The sequence below is a fragment of the Capricornis sumatraensis genome, chromosome 15, assembly GCF_032405125.1.
Source record: "Capricornis sumatraensis isolate serow.1 chromosome 15, serow.2, whole genome shotgun sequence".
Lineage (NCBI taxonomy): Eukaryota > Metazoa > Chordata > Mammalia > Artiodactyla > Bovidae > Capricornis > Capricornis sumatraensis.
Window position 1 is genome coordinate 34,472,830 of NC_091083.1, and position 13,966 is coordinate 34,486,795.

The window sequence follows — 13,966 nt, forward strand, 5'->3', positions numbered from 1 at the left end:
GCCCAGTCCTCTCTTACTCTCCTCACCCTGATCTTGACGCTAACTGACGACAGACAAATCTAGAACCCATCTGAGAGTTTCCAGTTTAGTTGATCTGGGGTGGCCCACTGAATGTGCATCACTAACAAGTTCCCAAGTGATGTTGATGCTGCTGGTCTGGGGACTAAACAGTAAGAAACACTGACAAGAGGACACGGCCTCCCTCTTCTCTGTTCCATGCAGATCGCAAAGTTACAACTCTGTACATCTTTCACTAAAGCATTAGTCACACCTCTCATTCCCTGTCTAGCATTACTACAAAGAAAAGACGAAAACTATTAGCCCTTAATGCTACCCATTCTGGGGGCTTCCCTGGTAGCTCAGCTGGTAAAGAATCTGCCTCAATGTGGGAAACCTAGGTTCAGTCCCTGGGTTGAGAAGATCCTCTCTAGAAGGGAAAGGTTACCCACTCCAGTATCCTGTCCTGGAGAATTCCATGGACTATATGGACCATGGGTCACAAAGAGTTGGACACAACTGAGTGAATTTCACTTTTCAACCCATTCTAGCCAGAGATTCAGTAGACATGGAAAACTGAATATATTGAAATTATAAGTACTTTTCATGGTTGGATCTTAAAGCCATAGATATAACACATCAAGATTGATTTCCATAGCCTTCGAGAAAGCAGCACAACCTGGAAACTCAGCTTATAATTTCCTTCTTAAACCAGATGTAATGTTTCCTAATGCTCTCCCTGACATAGTGTGCAGTGTGTGAATTATCTTGCTATGGCAATTTAATATTGTCCTTATGTTCTGTAGTTGTTGTTGTTGTTGTTCAGTTGCTAAGTTGTGCCTGACTCTTTGTGACCCTATGGACTGTAGCCCACCAGGCTCCTCTGTCCATGGGATTCTTCAGGCAAGAATACTGGAGTGGGTTGCCGTTTACTTCTCCAGGGCATCTTCCTGGACCAGAGATCGAACCTGCATCTCCTGCACTGGCAAGCTGATTCTTTACCACTGAACCACCAGGGAAGCCTGTGTTCTGCATAAATGTAGCCAATTCTAGTATCTCATGATTCCATGCAAACTGGATGAAGGCAGTAAACAAGTATGATTATAACTGAATGTAACTAAATATGTGTCAGGGTTGAAAGTAGGTAGTTTTTTGCTTTATTTTACTTTGTGAATGTTTCTCACCGTCTCTTATCACAAGTTTATCATAGCTGCATGTGCTATGAGATTCAATGTCCAGGGAAAGGATGTTGAGTTCCACAGTAGAATCTGGAGCCTGGATGAGCCACATACAGTTGGCGCCATTACTGTAGCTTTCAGGCCAGCCTGGGGAGTAGAGAAAGCCTGGAGTATCTCCTGTCTGCAGGAACCCACCACAAGCACCTGCAGAATGAAAAGCAACAGCTTTGAAACAGCGCTGGCAGAAAAGAAGGTAGCATTTTAACTTTCAACCACAATCCTATACTGAAACAACCAAATTCAAACAATTTTCTCAAAGAAATTTATATTTTTACACTAATTCAGATGCTGTGATTTCCATAATTTTTAAAGAAAAACACATTGTATTCTACTCTTTTCACCATCATTTTGCCACTTCACCCAGTTATCGAGTGTCTATTTTTTGTTAAGCATAAAGTAAGCCCATACTGTTGTAGTCGTTCAGTTGCTTAACAGTCTCCCAAGACACAGCTTACTGAGGGAATCTAACATATCTTTAAAGCAGGAAAATAAAATAAAAGCTTACAATTTAGGCCACCTTTACCTTGAAACAAGACAGTTTACCACCTGCTAAGTACCAAGCAAAGCATTTCTGAAGGCACACTCATAATAACAGAGGAAAAATAAAGGATATTTAATACAGAGGAAAATATTTCTATCAGTTGATCTTTACCTATTGTGTGTGTGTGCCTAGGTATTTGCAGACAAAACTTGCAGAGATCTCTAAAGTGATCTCTAGAAAGTATACCTGTAATGTCTTGTGGGTATCAAACTCTCAATTATCAGGACCTCCCTGGTGATCCAGCAGCTAAGACTCTACTACCAGTGCAGGGGACCTGGGTTCAATACCTGGTCAGGGAACTAGATTCACATGCCCAACTTAAAAAAAAAAAGATCCCACAAGCCACAACCAACAAAGATGGACAATCCTATGTGCTGCAAGTAAGACCTGGAGCAGCCAAATACATTAATTAATTAAAATAAATGTTTTTCTAAGCCCCTGATTATTATGAAAATATAATGGGAAACCAGCACTTTTTGGAATAAACATGTAATCTTTATGTATTTATGAGATTAAAAGAACACCTGAACATACGGAGGAAGGGTTTTGAGACTGCAATTATTATTCTTATTCATTTGTGTATTTGGCCTTTATTAGTAGCAATCTTGGAGATATTAGTCTATACATATCAGCCCCTATAAAGAATGCCATTTATTACCACACAGACAGACCTGTTGCAATGGTAGGTAGAGGTCCAACAGAGGCATTCATTGCAAACCACTCCAAAAGGAATCCTCTCCCTGAGATCGAAGAATCAGAAGAAAATTGAAATGTCAGAGAACTTCCAGTGGAGCTGAAAGAGTCAGTTTGGGTACCACAGTAGGTTCCAACCAGTCGGGAGTGAATGCCAGCCCCATCGTAAATCTGCATGGAAAAGACAGAGAACAAAGCACTGGACTTAGGGAATTGCCTCCATTTTCTTCATAAATAGAAAGTCAAAAGGATAACCTATTATAATTTTATCATAAATAAGCAAACATTACCTATAAGTTTAGAAAAGACAGTATAATGAAATACAAAATATGATTACAAACAATTAAATTTGTTTTAAAATTATTTTTCATTCCTGCAGAATTACACTAATAAACATGCTCCATGTGATGTAGCTCACTATACAATTTACAGTAAAGTTTGTGGGTAGAAAAGTAACAACCAAGGTAGTTGCACGACAGTGCTTACTGAATGTGCTTTGGGGCCTCAAAGGGAAGAATTGGGAAGAAAGGGGAAAAGTAACAAGAAAAAGGACAAGTTTCATGAGAGAAAGTGGACAGGTGTCCTGAAGGAGCTCACTTGTCCACAGGTAAGTAAAGAAACAGAGTTTCTTTCCAAAGAAGTAAAGAAGCAGAATTGGCAACAACAGAAGAATCACAGCTTGCATAGGTTCAGCATACGCAAAGCTCAAGAAACCTCTTTCATTTGGTTCAAAATGTTAGATTACCTAGTTAGAGATATATTTTGTGACAGTTTCCAAATACATAGTCTTGAGCACGTTTAGTTTTCTGCACCCATGAATGGATGCTATCCAATTACACTTTACGTCCTTCCCTCCATATTGTAAATAATTTGAATAAATTTGTTATAAGTGTTACTATAAATTTCTTAATTGAAGCTGTTATATAAGTTCAGATTTCAAATTATCTGATAATTCTGTCCAACATATTGAGCATCTATCAAGTACTGGATCCTATGTGAAGCACTGCAGGCCTAAAATGAATAAGATGGCATCTTGGCCTTCAAGATTCTGATAGTAAAAAAGTCAAATCCATAGAAACAGGAAATAGAGTGTGGTTGCCAGGAGATGGGCAAGTGAGAAATAGGGAGCTGGTCAAAGGGTACAAAGTTTCAGTAGTGCAAGATTAATAATTCTAAAGATGTAAAGTAGAGCAATGTGACTATAGCTAATAACAGTTCGTTGTAACACTTTACATTTGCTAACAGGGCAGATCTTATGTGTTCTCATCATATCAAAAATAAAGAACATGGTAATCGATGTGATGTATGTGTCAATTAGCTTGATTGTGATTATTATTTTATAGTGTGTACATATATGAAAAGACCCAATTGTACATCTTAAATATACACAGTATTAATTTGTCAAATATATCTCAGTAAAGCTGGATGAAAAGTAATCTGATAGTGCTTCGGGAATTGGTACAGTAGCGAATGTCTGAATGACACCACAACTTTTATACTTAAATATAAGTACTTATACTTATTTTTAAATGATTGTTCAAATTTTTAGCACTCTAACATAAGAATGAACAGGGTCAGTTCAGTAATGGGATATAAAATAGGATAAATACTTAATTAAGATAAATATACATGCTTAGACAAGCCCACGGAGAAGGCAGTGGCAACCCACTCCAGTATTCTTGCCTGGAAAATCCCATGGACGAAGAAGCCTGGTAGGCTGCAGTCCATGGGGTCGCTAAGAGTCGGGCACGACTGAGCGACTTCACTTTCACTTTTCACTTTCATGCATTGGAGAAGGAAATGGCAATCCACTCCAGTGTTCTTGCCTGGAGAATCCCAGGGAGAGGGGAGCCTGGTGGGCTGCCATCTATGGGGTCCCACAGATTCGGACATGACTGAAGCAACTTAGCAGCAGCAGCAGCAGAAAGGCCCAACAAAAAAATTACAATAATGCTGAAAAAGGTTAGCTACAGAATCAAAACTAACAAATAAAATACCAGAATTACCATTGTTTGGGTAACCTAGCAGGGTTATTCATGGTGTAGGGTAGACCATCCTCTATGATTTGCAAATGCTTAATAGACAATAACTTGTATCTATCATTGCCAATAGCAATTCACCAAAATGTATAAACATCAATTGCTCTTAAAAACTCACCTTCAATTTGTCATAATAGCAGTTAAGTGTGCCCTCCATGTCCATCTCCAAGATTCTGGCATGAATAACCTGAGATGCTTCCACATTCACTATCCATTGGTAATTGGAGTTGTGGGGGTAATTTCCAGGCCACAAGGGAGAGGCAATTTTCCCATGCGTTCCCACAATGTTATCATTGCCAAATACTAGGAAGGAAAACAGGGTGGTAAATCAGACCTACTTAGAACAGCTTTTTAATCAAATGAAAGAGACAAAAGGCAAGGGGTGTTGAAAAGGATGAACTTTTAATTGACTGCAATTTCTTTTCTCAAAACTGAAAGAAATACTGCTTCCCTTGTGGTTTCTCTGCTATCTATTAATTCCTTGGAGAAGAGTTGATATTGTGAATGGAATTCCATCTCCTTGGAAGGCTCCTCAGTGTGAAAACAAGCAATAGCTTCTCATGTAAAATGGGTTCCCAGACTCCAGGGGACCTGGAGACAAGGGAAGGGGCATTACCAGCCCTGTTTTATAATTTTGGTTTATTTTATTTTGTCTTACAAAAGAATGAAACATATGTTTTAAAATTATAAAAGAGAAACTGACATTTTGAATCACATGTAGAATAACTCATTATGAAAAAGCTGAGTTAGAAAGTAAAAATATTTCATACTTTATCTTATTAGAAAAATATCCTGTTATAACATCTGAGCACTTAGGAGTACCTTAAAGTAATACTAAATGTTTTTAATTAGAAGACAATAGAGTTTATGGCATCAAATGAAACACATTTGACATAAGAATACCAAACTGAAACCAAAATATAATTTTAAAAAAACTCTCTTAACACACTATCATAAAAAAGTTTAACTTTAAATTAGGCAGACACTAGAGCTTAAAAGAATGTTAGAGCTACTGAGAACGTTCTCCCTGGCTCTTTATGAGCCATTCATATATAATTTAGTTTTTCTAATACAATATAAAGTAATTCCACAGAGACAATAAATAAATTGTTCTTAATGCATTACTGAAACCACTGCTATCCTTCCTAGTTTGTAGGACATCTTCTGGAAGCCATCACTAAAACAACCAACTCACTGCTGGCAAATGCAGCCTGAAAGCCCACGCCACTGCCCGAGCCGTCGGAGACAAATCTGATCCACAGGATGTGCCCGAGAGCAGACGAATAATTGAGGGGGAGGGCGTTGCCACAGTATCGTCCCACCAGGCGCCCAGTGGCGTTCCCTTCCCGGATCTCCACAAAATCTCTGCTGCAGTCCTGAGACTCCTCCAACTGGAAGGCTCTGATTGGAAAAAAAAAAAAATTAGGGGTTAAATTGATCAAATAAATTTGGGGATTCTCCTCAGTTACTTGCTGAGTTGATCTGTTCACTTGTCAAATTTTTTTCTTTAATTTCAATCAAGTGTCCTTTAGGTAACTCAAAACATTTATTTTACTCACTTAATGCAGATGAAAAATCTTACATAGAATATTAGCTAAATGAATCCATCAGTTTGTAAGATATGTAAATTTTAATCACGTTAAACACAATGGTTTAAGATGAAAAGATCTTGGAACAATTTGTCATACACACACACACACACACACACACATTAAAAGAGAAAATTAGATCAAAAAATACACAAAGGAAGAATCAATGTTTTCTGCACAAATGCAGAAAAGTGTTTGATAAAACTGAAGATCCATTCATCATAAAAACTCTAGAAAATTAGAAATAGAGGGAAATTTTCTCACTGGATGAGAGCTACCCACCAAATACCTATAGCAAATATACTTAGAGGTAAAAGTTTTAAAACATTTCTTTTAAATAAGAAATAACACAGAAAAGCCTGTTCTCATCACTTTGTTAAACGATATACTGAAGGGTTCTTCAGGGCAGTAATTCAGGGAAAGGGAAAATGGCTGTAAGAACTAGAAGGCAAGTGCTGCCAACCAATATTTAAGAGCACTCGCTTATTCATACATATCCACCAAGTGCCTTTTCTAGGCACTGAAGATAGAGAAGCACACAAGATGCAGAACTTTTGACATTCTAGAAAATAGAATGGCTGCTAGATAAGATAATAGGCAAAAATTAATATGGTTTCCTTTAACCAGCAAACAAAAATTTAGGGACTGTACCTAAGTCAACATTCATACAACAAATACTTGTCTCTGTATTATATTGGGACACTGGGACAAGATAAGGAAGAAAATAACGTTCCTTCCTTTGGGAAACTTATATTCTAGAAGCAGATAATAAACAAAGAAATAGAAATACTGTGAGGCAGTGATAAATTCTAGGAGGAAAAACTGTAGTCATTAAGGAAGGTTATTTTAGGTAAGGTGGTCAGGGTACATCCATAATTTTTAAACAGATGCCATTTTTAATAGCAATAAAAAATAAGATGCCTAGGAATAAATGTAACAAAATATCTCTAGGACTTTCATGGAAAAAATATAAACTTTTAGTGAAGGATCTAAAAGGAGACTGGATAAATGGAGAGATATTCCAAATTTAATATGAAAAGTCTTTATATAAAGATTCTTCCAAAATCAATCTATAAATTTAGTACAATTTCAGAAAAATCAGTAAGCATTACTGCACTTATGTAAAGAATAAAACAGAAAGCAATATTATGTAGTGTGTATGGAGACAGGTATATGGCATCACCGACTCAATGGACATGAGTTTGAGTAAACTCTGGGAGTTGGTGATGAACAGGGAGGCTTGGTGTGCTGCAGTCCATGGGGTCGCAAAGAGTTGGACACAACTGAGTGACTGAACTGAACTGATATATATACATAAAATATACATATAATAAAAGTATATAAACTTGTATAGAGGTGATAAACATAAAATTGAAAACACCAGTTATCTCTGTGATGAGAAGGTATGGGAATATGGATGGGGAACTTTTGCTGCCCTGTAATATTTTATTCATGTAAAATTATTTTTAAAATAAAAAGGTAATTTAACGGTTTTTTAAGAAGTAAATGAAGTGAGTGCACACTATTTTTTTTCAGAAGTAATTAATTTTTGCTGAAAAGGACAGAATAAAGAGAAGAAGAAAGAATGGCTTAGCAAGATTAAAGAAACTGTCGAACTTCCCTGGTGGTCCAGTGGCTAAGACTCTGCATTCCTGATGTGTGAGACTCAGGTTTGATCCCTGGTCAGGGAATTAGATCCCACATGCTTCAGCTAAGGGTTCGCATGCCAAAACTAAAAAAGATGCATGCCACACTGAGACCCAGTGCAGTATGGCAAAACCAATATAGTACTGTAAAGTAAAATAAAGTAAAAATTAAAATTAAAAAAAAAAGCAGAGACATTAAAAAAAAAAAAGGAAGAAAAGAAATTGTTGGGAAGGGGGAAAAGTTCTCCAGAAGAGAAAACTTACTTCCCTGCTGTGTATCTTTCAAGTACTGCTCAACATGAGCAGGATTTCCCATGACGCCGGTAAGCCAGCGCCCTTCAGGGCCTCTGTCTCAACTAACAGCTTAGGATGCTTCAGGAACAGCTGACTAGCCTGGAGTTACTGGGACCTCACGCCCCACTAAGGGATCAAATGTATCAGGCACACCTCTGAGGCTTCATTTTTAACCAGAGGACAGGAGCAAACTGGTCAGCTCCGCTCCATTAACAGCTTGCCAAACCAGATATTAGCATTGGTAGGTCTCCAGCAGGACAGTGAGTCTGTGCCTCTCAATAATCCCATCAAGGTGGGTTATTACCGTGTAGATCACTTGGGTCTATATTTCAGGCTGTTTTCACAGACTTCCCTGGTGGCTCAGTGGTAAAGAGTTTGCCAGTCAACGCAGGAGACTCAAGGAGTACTTGGGAGGATCTCCTGAAAAAGGAAATGGCAACCTACTCCACTATTCTTGCTTGGGAGATCCCATGGACAGAGAAACCTGGCAGGCTACAGTCCATGGGGTTGCAAAAGAGTCGACACAACTTAGCAACTAAACAAGTGAGGTAACTGAGTAGCAGAAAAAAACAGGAAAGATCCACATCAGGCTAAATGAACCACACATTTGTCTTGTCTCCACTGTCTTCCTTGACAGTTTAATGCTTCATGAGACAGTTTATATCTACAATCTATCTCAATCACCAACTGAGAGTTGGTGATGGACAGGGAAGCCTGGCATGCTGCACTCCATGGGGTCGCAAAGAGTCAAACTCGACACGACTGAGAGATTGAACTGAACAATCAGTTTTGGCAAATAATTGTTCTGAATCTATCCTTAGGATGGTTGTCAAGTTTGGCTCTTAAATTTAGGCTCAGTTTTATTGCCCATAATATTATCAACAATGTAAAATATGCTAAAATTGCATTCTGATTCTCATAAAAAAGAAAAGGTGATTATTTTTCTCTACAGGTGATTTACCAAAAACAGAAAGTGTTTAGTCACTCAGTTATGTTTTTGAAACCCCTTAGACTGTCGCCCATTAGGCTCCTCTGTCCGTGGAATTCTCCAGGAAAGAATACTGGAGTGGGTAGCCATTCTCTTCTCCAAGGGAATCTTCCCAACCCAGGGACTGAACCCCGGTCTCCTGCATTGAAGGAAGATTCTTTATGGTCTGAGCCACCAGAGAAACCCAATTAACACAAAATTGCCCCTAAATCTTTTCTAGTGAAAATGTTGCATGTGGTCCAGCAGCATTGGCATCACCTCAGAGCTTGTTTGAAATGAAGCATCCGGTCCCAACCAGCTGAATCAGAATGTGAATTTTAATAAGATTCCAGATGATCAACATGCACATTAAAGTCTGACCCAAGGGTCCATAAGATCACTAAGTGCTCGGTTTTTCTGTTTTTGTACCAGACTCGTGTAATCCAATGCTAAATGTCACAAAAGGCTTTTCATTAGAAACAATGGTAGGATATCTGTTAGAATCAAATCTAACTTTTAAAAAAGTTTTATTGTTCTTGGAAGTTTCTGTTTTAGGCCAGTTCATTTTATAAGCAAACCTATCTTCTTTCCAAAATTTTGGCTCAGGTCTGCTAGTAAAAATATGATGTGGAACAAAAATAGTATGATCTCTGTTTCTCATTATCTCATTTCGATTTTTGAACCGAGATCAATCACATTGTAAAAGGACTCTGCCAGCATGAAATACACTTTCTGCTAATTCCTTTAAATATCTGTTTTATAAAAAAAATTCTTTGGGGGTTTTATTTTCCCCCTCCTTTTGTGTTACAGATTCAACCATAATTCCTCCAGTTCTTTTCCCTACTCAATTTCACCACAGTATCCACAATCCAAACCCCATGTTTTAGAACTTGACATATTCCATATGCTTCTCCCCCACCCTAGGGGAATGCCTCCAAGTGCCCATCTGGATATAGTTTAGACCAGGGCAGAAATAACTCGGAGGCCTTGCCATAAAGCCCTTCTCATTATCATCTGCATAAAGAGGAACATCTTGTATTCCACAAATTATACTTTAAAAATAAAACTCAAGCAAGGAAGACAAAATAATCAAAGTTAACTTCTCATGGATGAGAAGAAAAAAAGATGAAGCATTAGATTTGTTAATACAATAATCAGGATTTACTGTCTATTAAAGAATAAAATGGATGAAACTTGCTTTTTGTGTTTATCTTCTGTCCTCTTGGGGGAGAGCTCAGTGTTGTCCATTTAATTTTTTGAACTGCCAAACAAGACACTTTAGAAATGGCAGGGTGAGAGAATTAACATTCATTGAACATCAGGCGTGCATCAGCCCTGTGCTGTATATTTAAAATTTAACATATCTAATCATAACTATGGCCCTATATGGATAAGATTATCCCCAAAGACAATATGAATCTCTCTAGGTTTTAAACAAACAGCTTCTTGACATCAACTTCTTAGTAACTTAACAAAAAATGGGATCTTATCTGTCTTGAACATTCCCAGTACCTGGCCCAGTACCTGATAACTGCTGAACATCGGACTGTTTAAGATCGTGAATGTGGTAAGGACAAAGAGGAAAACAACAACAACAACAACAACAAAGCCCTTTAATTTAGCAATTATGAAGCCTAGTAATCTATGTGAAGGACTTGGGACTTACCATAAGAGCGATGTTCACATTTTATTCATCCTTGGCTATAAAGCATCTATTATGAGAGTAAATTGTGCTTTATATATGAAGCATCTAACACATGTGTAACAAATGCTTACCTGTATAAAGTAGGGGCTTAATAAATGTTGAATAAAAAATACATATGTATATATATGGCTGTATGTGTATATATATGTTTTTATATATATATATATATGTACTTATATTTCTTCCCATACAAAACTTTGTGCTTTTTGTAAAGATAAAAGCAAAGAAAACCTCTTTCCAATGTGACAACTTAAACTTGCATTGCCTTTCAGGTGCTCAGAGGGTGTCTTTGTTTTGACACAATGCCAGTTGGGCCCGAAAGAGACATTGACTGGTAGGCTAAAAAAAGTAACTAGAGATAGTTAAACATGGTCCAGTAATAGGACTTCTCTTTCATTGAGAAAAAACATCCGTTCTTGATGCACAGAATGGCATGTCTAGAAGAGGAGCAAGGTTTTTGGAATAAACAGATCAGTGCCCTCAAAACCATCCTCTTCTCTCTGCAGTAAGTTAGGTATTATATTCTTTTCAAAACAGAACTAGTAATATCAACCAAAGCCCAATAAAACAAAAACCTTTTAGTTTTAAAAACCAATATCTTATTATCCAATATTTATTAAGCACCCATTACCAGTGTGGCACTACCAGTGTTACAAGTATTTCTCTACTGAACGATTAAAAAGCCCCATTTCACTTACCATGTCCTTTGTACTATCTACGTCTAGAAAATACATTATTGCTATTTAATTTAACCTAAGATCATCCAGAATGTGGCAGGATCCTACTGTTGACTGTATGTCCATACTTCATATTTAAAAGGGCTTATAGTTCAATGAGGAACATAAGAGTGATTTTTCATTAATTTCTGCCAAAATTAATACAAAGAAACCTCAATTATAAAGAATGGAGAAACCAGAAGGAACTCTCACACCCCATGATGGTAGCTGAGCCCAACAGGAAGAAGAAAGAAGACTCCTCTCTCTGCTAGCATGGACTCAGCCAATAAAAGTCATGGATTCTGTTGACTGCCCTCCTGGCTTCCTTTTCTCTCTAAAAAAGTATCGTCCTCCTGCTGGGCAGGGACTTGCAGTAGATCACTACAGTTGTACATCCTGAATTGCAGTTCTCTGCTGATCCTGGATAAGCCCATCTTTGCTGGAGGAACATGTAGCATTCTATTTACTTCAGATCCACAGTCTGGTGGTTCGGTAAGCAAACAGGTATGGCACCCACAATTCAGCCCATTGTCATTCACTGCTTTTCTCACCCGATCTGGAGTCTGAAGATCCTTCTCCTGGATCTGAGCTCACATTCTCTTTGCATTTGAAGCTCTCTAGGTTTTATTCAGAATCTATTTTAAAGCTTCATCTTTCTGGTCAGTGCTTTACTCTGTATGCAAGTACTCACCTGGCACTTCTGTCTGATTTGAGATCAGACTGTTTCAGTTGAAACAGACTAGCCTTTGATCCATTCCTTCGGGAGCAAGGGACATTTCACTGAAACTGTGCCTGTTTTTGTCCAGCCTTCAGCCTATTTCTTTGCAAAGGGCTAGTCTCTGGAAATGTCTAAAAAAGCCTTTGGCCAAGCTCCTCTAGGAACAAGATATTTCCTCTGAATTGACTGGTATTTTAGGCTTGTGAGCTATTTGAACTGAGATGCTTATGCTGCAAAATGTTTGAAAATTGTTCTTTTACTCTAGAGAAAAACCTCTGAGACATCAGAGCCCAGTTAACTAAAAATTGTGAGAGTACCTTCCAAACAGAGACTCTGGCAAATCTGATGTTTAAGAACTGAAGTCTTTCCTTATGCACATTTCTAACTAAATGGGCCAACCTGACCAAAGGCAATTAGGATCTCAATGATCATTATGATGAACTTTTGAAATTCCCAAAGTTGAAATTTTTTTAGAAACAAAGAGGATGACAATAGCTCAAAATTTCCAGAAATTAGTGGAATGCTTACTTTGATTGGTATTTGGAAGCTTCCCAACATTATCAGGAGTCTAGAATTGCTTCTTCACAAAGTAAGATTTTAAGGAAAACATGAGTAATGAGAGATAAAATGGCTCCCAGTGCCTCAGGCGCCTCTTCTTCAGCTTCTCTGTCTCAGGCTCTGCCCCTGACATCATCTGCTCTCTCTCTTTTGGCTCTTCATGGGTTAGAGCCCATCTCCAGGGCCATCTTCCTTCTTCCTAGCTATACTGTCTCCTCCTTCTCTGTACTGTCAGTTACCCTCATGCCAATTCTCTTACCAAGCTTCCCTGTTGGAATTATTCTCGTTCGCTTTTCCTCCGAACTTGTTGGAATGTCTGTTTAAAATTAAGCCTTCCAAGAATGCAGAGGCTGAACTGTTAATTTTTTGTATTCCCTGAACCAAAGCTGAATTGAGAGCTATAGTCAAAAGTTTTCCCAAAGTAACTGAGGATACTCACAGATTGCTGGAAAATTTTAATATAATTATTTAAACTTGTCAACCTTACATCAGCTAGTTCTTATGCTGGTCGGTGAAGGCTAGGATCAGCATTGGATGAAAACTACTAATTGGGGGAAATCCTGAAAGGTTTCTAGAATTACAGCTGGGAGGCCAGCCTGCTATCATTATATGATCAGGCTCAGGCAATCCCTGGGAGGCTTCATCACATTGTTCCTGGGGTTTCTCTAAAACCTGCTGATTGGAACAAAATCCAGGCTCACACACAAAAATCTGATGAAACTGTTCATGATTATTACAATCAACTTCACATCATTTTTAAGGAAAATTCTGATATTCTTTTAGATGTTGTTTTCACCCAGGTAGCTTTTAACACTATGTTTATTAATGGGCTGAACTGGGCCTTTTCCCTTCTAGTAACAAGGATCAGGATGGATTTAGCTAATGTGTCAAACCAGCTCTCTCCAACTCCAAATGAGTCACCTCAGAGGAAGACTGCCAAAATTCTTAATCTTCAACCCCAGCAAAAGAAGGCTCTTAAGTGAAACCATACCCTACTAGTATCTGCTATTATTGCAGAGCCAGGACACTGGAAAAGAGATTGTTACAAATCTAAGTGCTTCAGACACCTTCAGCCTGAAGCACTTCTAACTGGCCTTCTAACCGGCCTTTCAACATCCTCCCAGTTTACACTGATGGGGCTCTAAGGAACTGAAGGAATTCTTCCTAATCTTCCCTCTTAACTTGTGTGGAGAAACATTTCTTTAGATTAGGAATGGATTTCTTCCAGTCCTAACTGACCCCAGAGCCACACTCTCGGTGCTCAA

The 13,966-nt window shown here is 38.1% G+C and overlaps 1 protein-coding gene across 1 annotated transcript in view; it reads right to left on the bottom strand.

Annotated features, from left to right (window-relative positions):
• Positions 1–13,966, bottom strand: part of CUBN (cubilin) — a 272,488-nt gene that overhangs the window by 91,903 nt on the left and 166,619 nt on the right. The window contains exons 37-40 of the mRNA XM_068987509.1: positions 5,704–5,909; positions 4,627–4,811; positions 2,448–2,640; positions 1,182–1,379 (exon numbers count right to left, since the gene is read on the bottom strand). Of these exons, the coding sequence (XP_068843610.1) occupies positions 1,182–1,379; positions 2,448–2,640; positions 4,627–4,811; positions 5,704–5,909 (782 nt within the window). The remainder of the gene's footprint in view (positions 1–1,181; positions 1,380–2,447; positions 2,641–4,626; positions 4,812–5,703; positions 5,910–13,966) is intronic.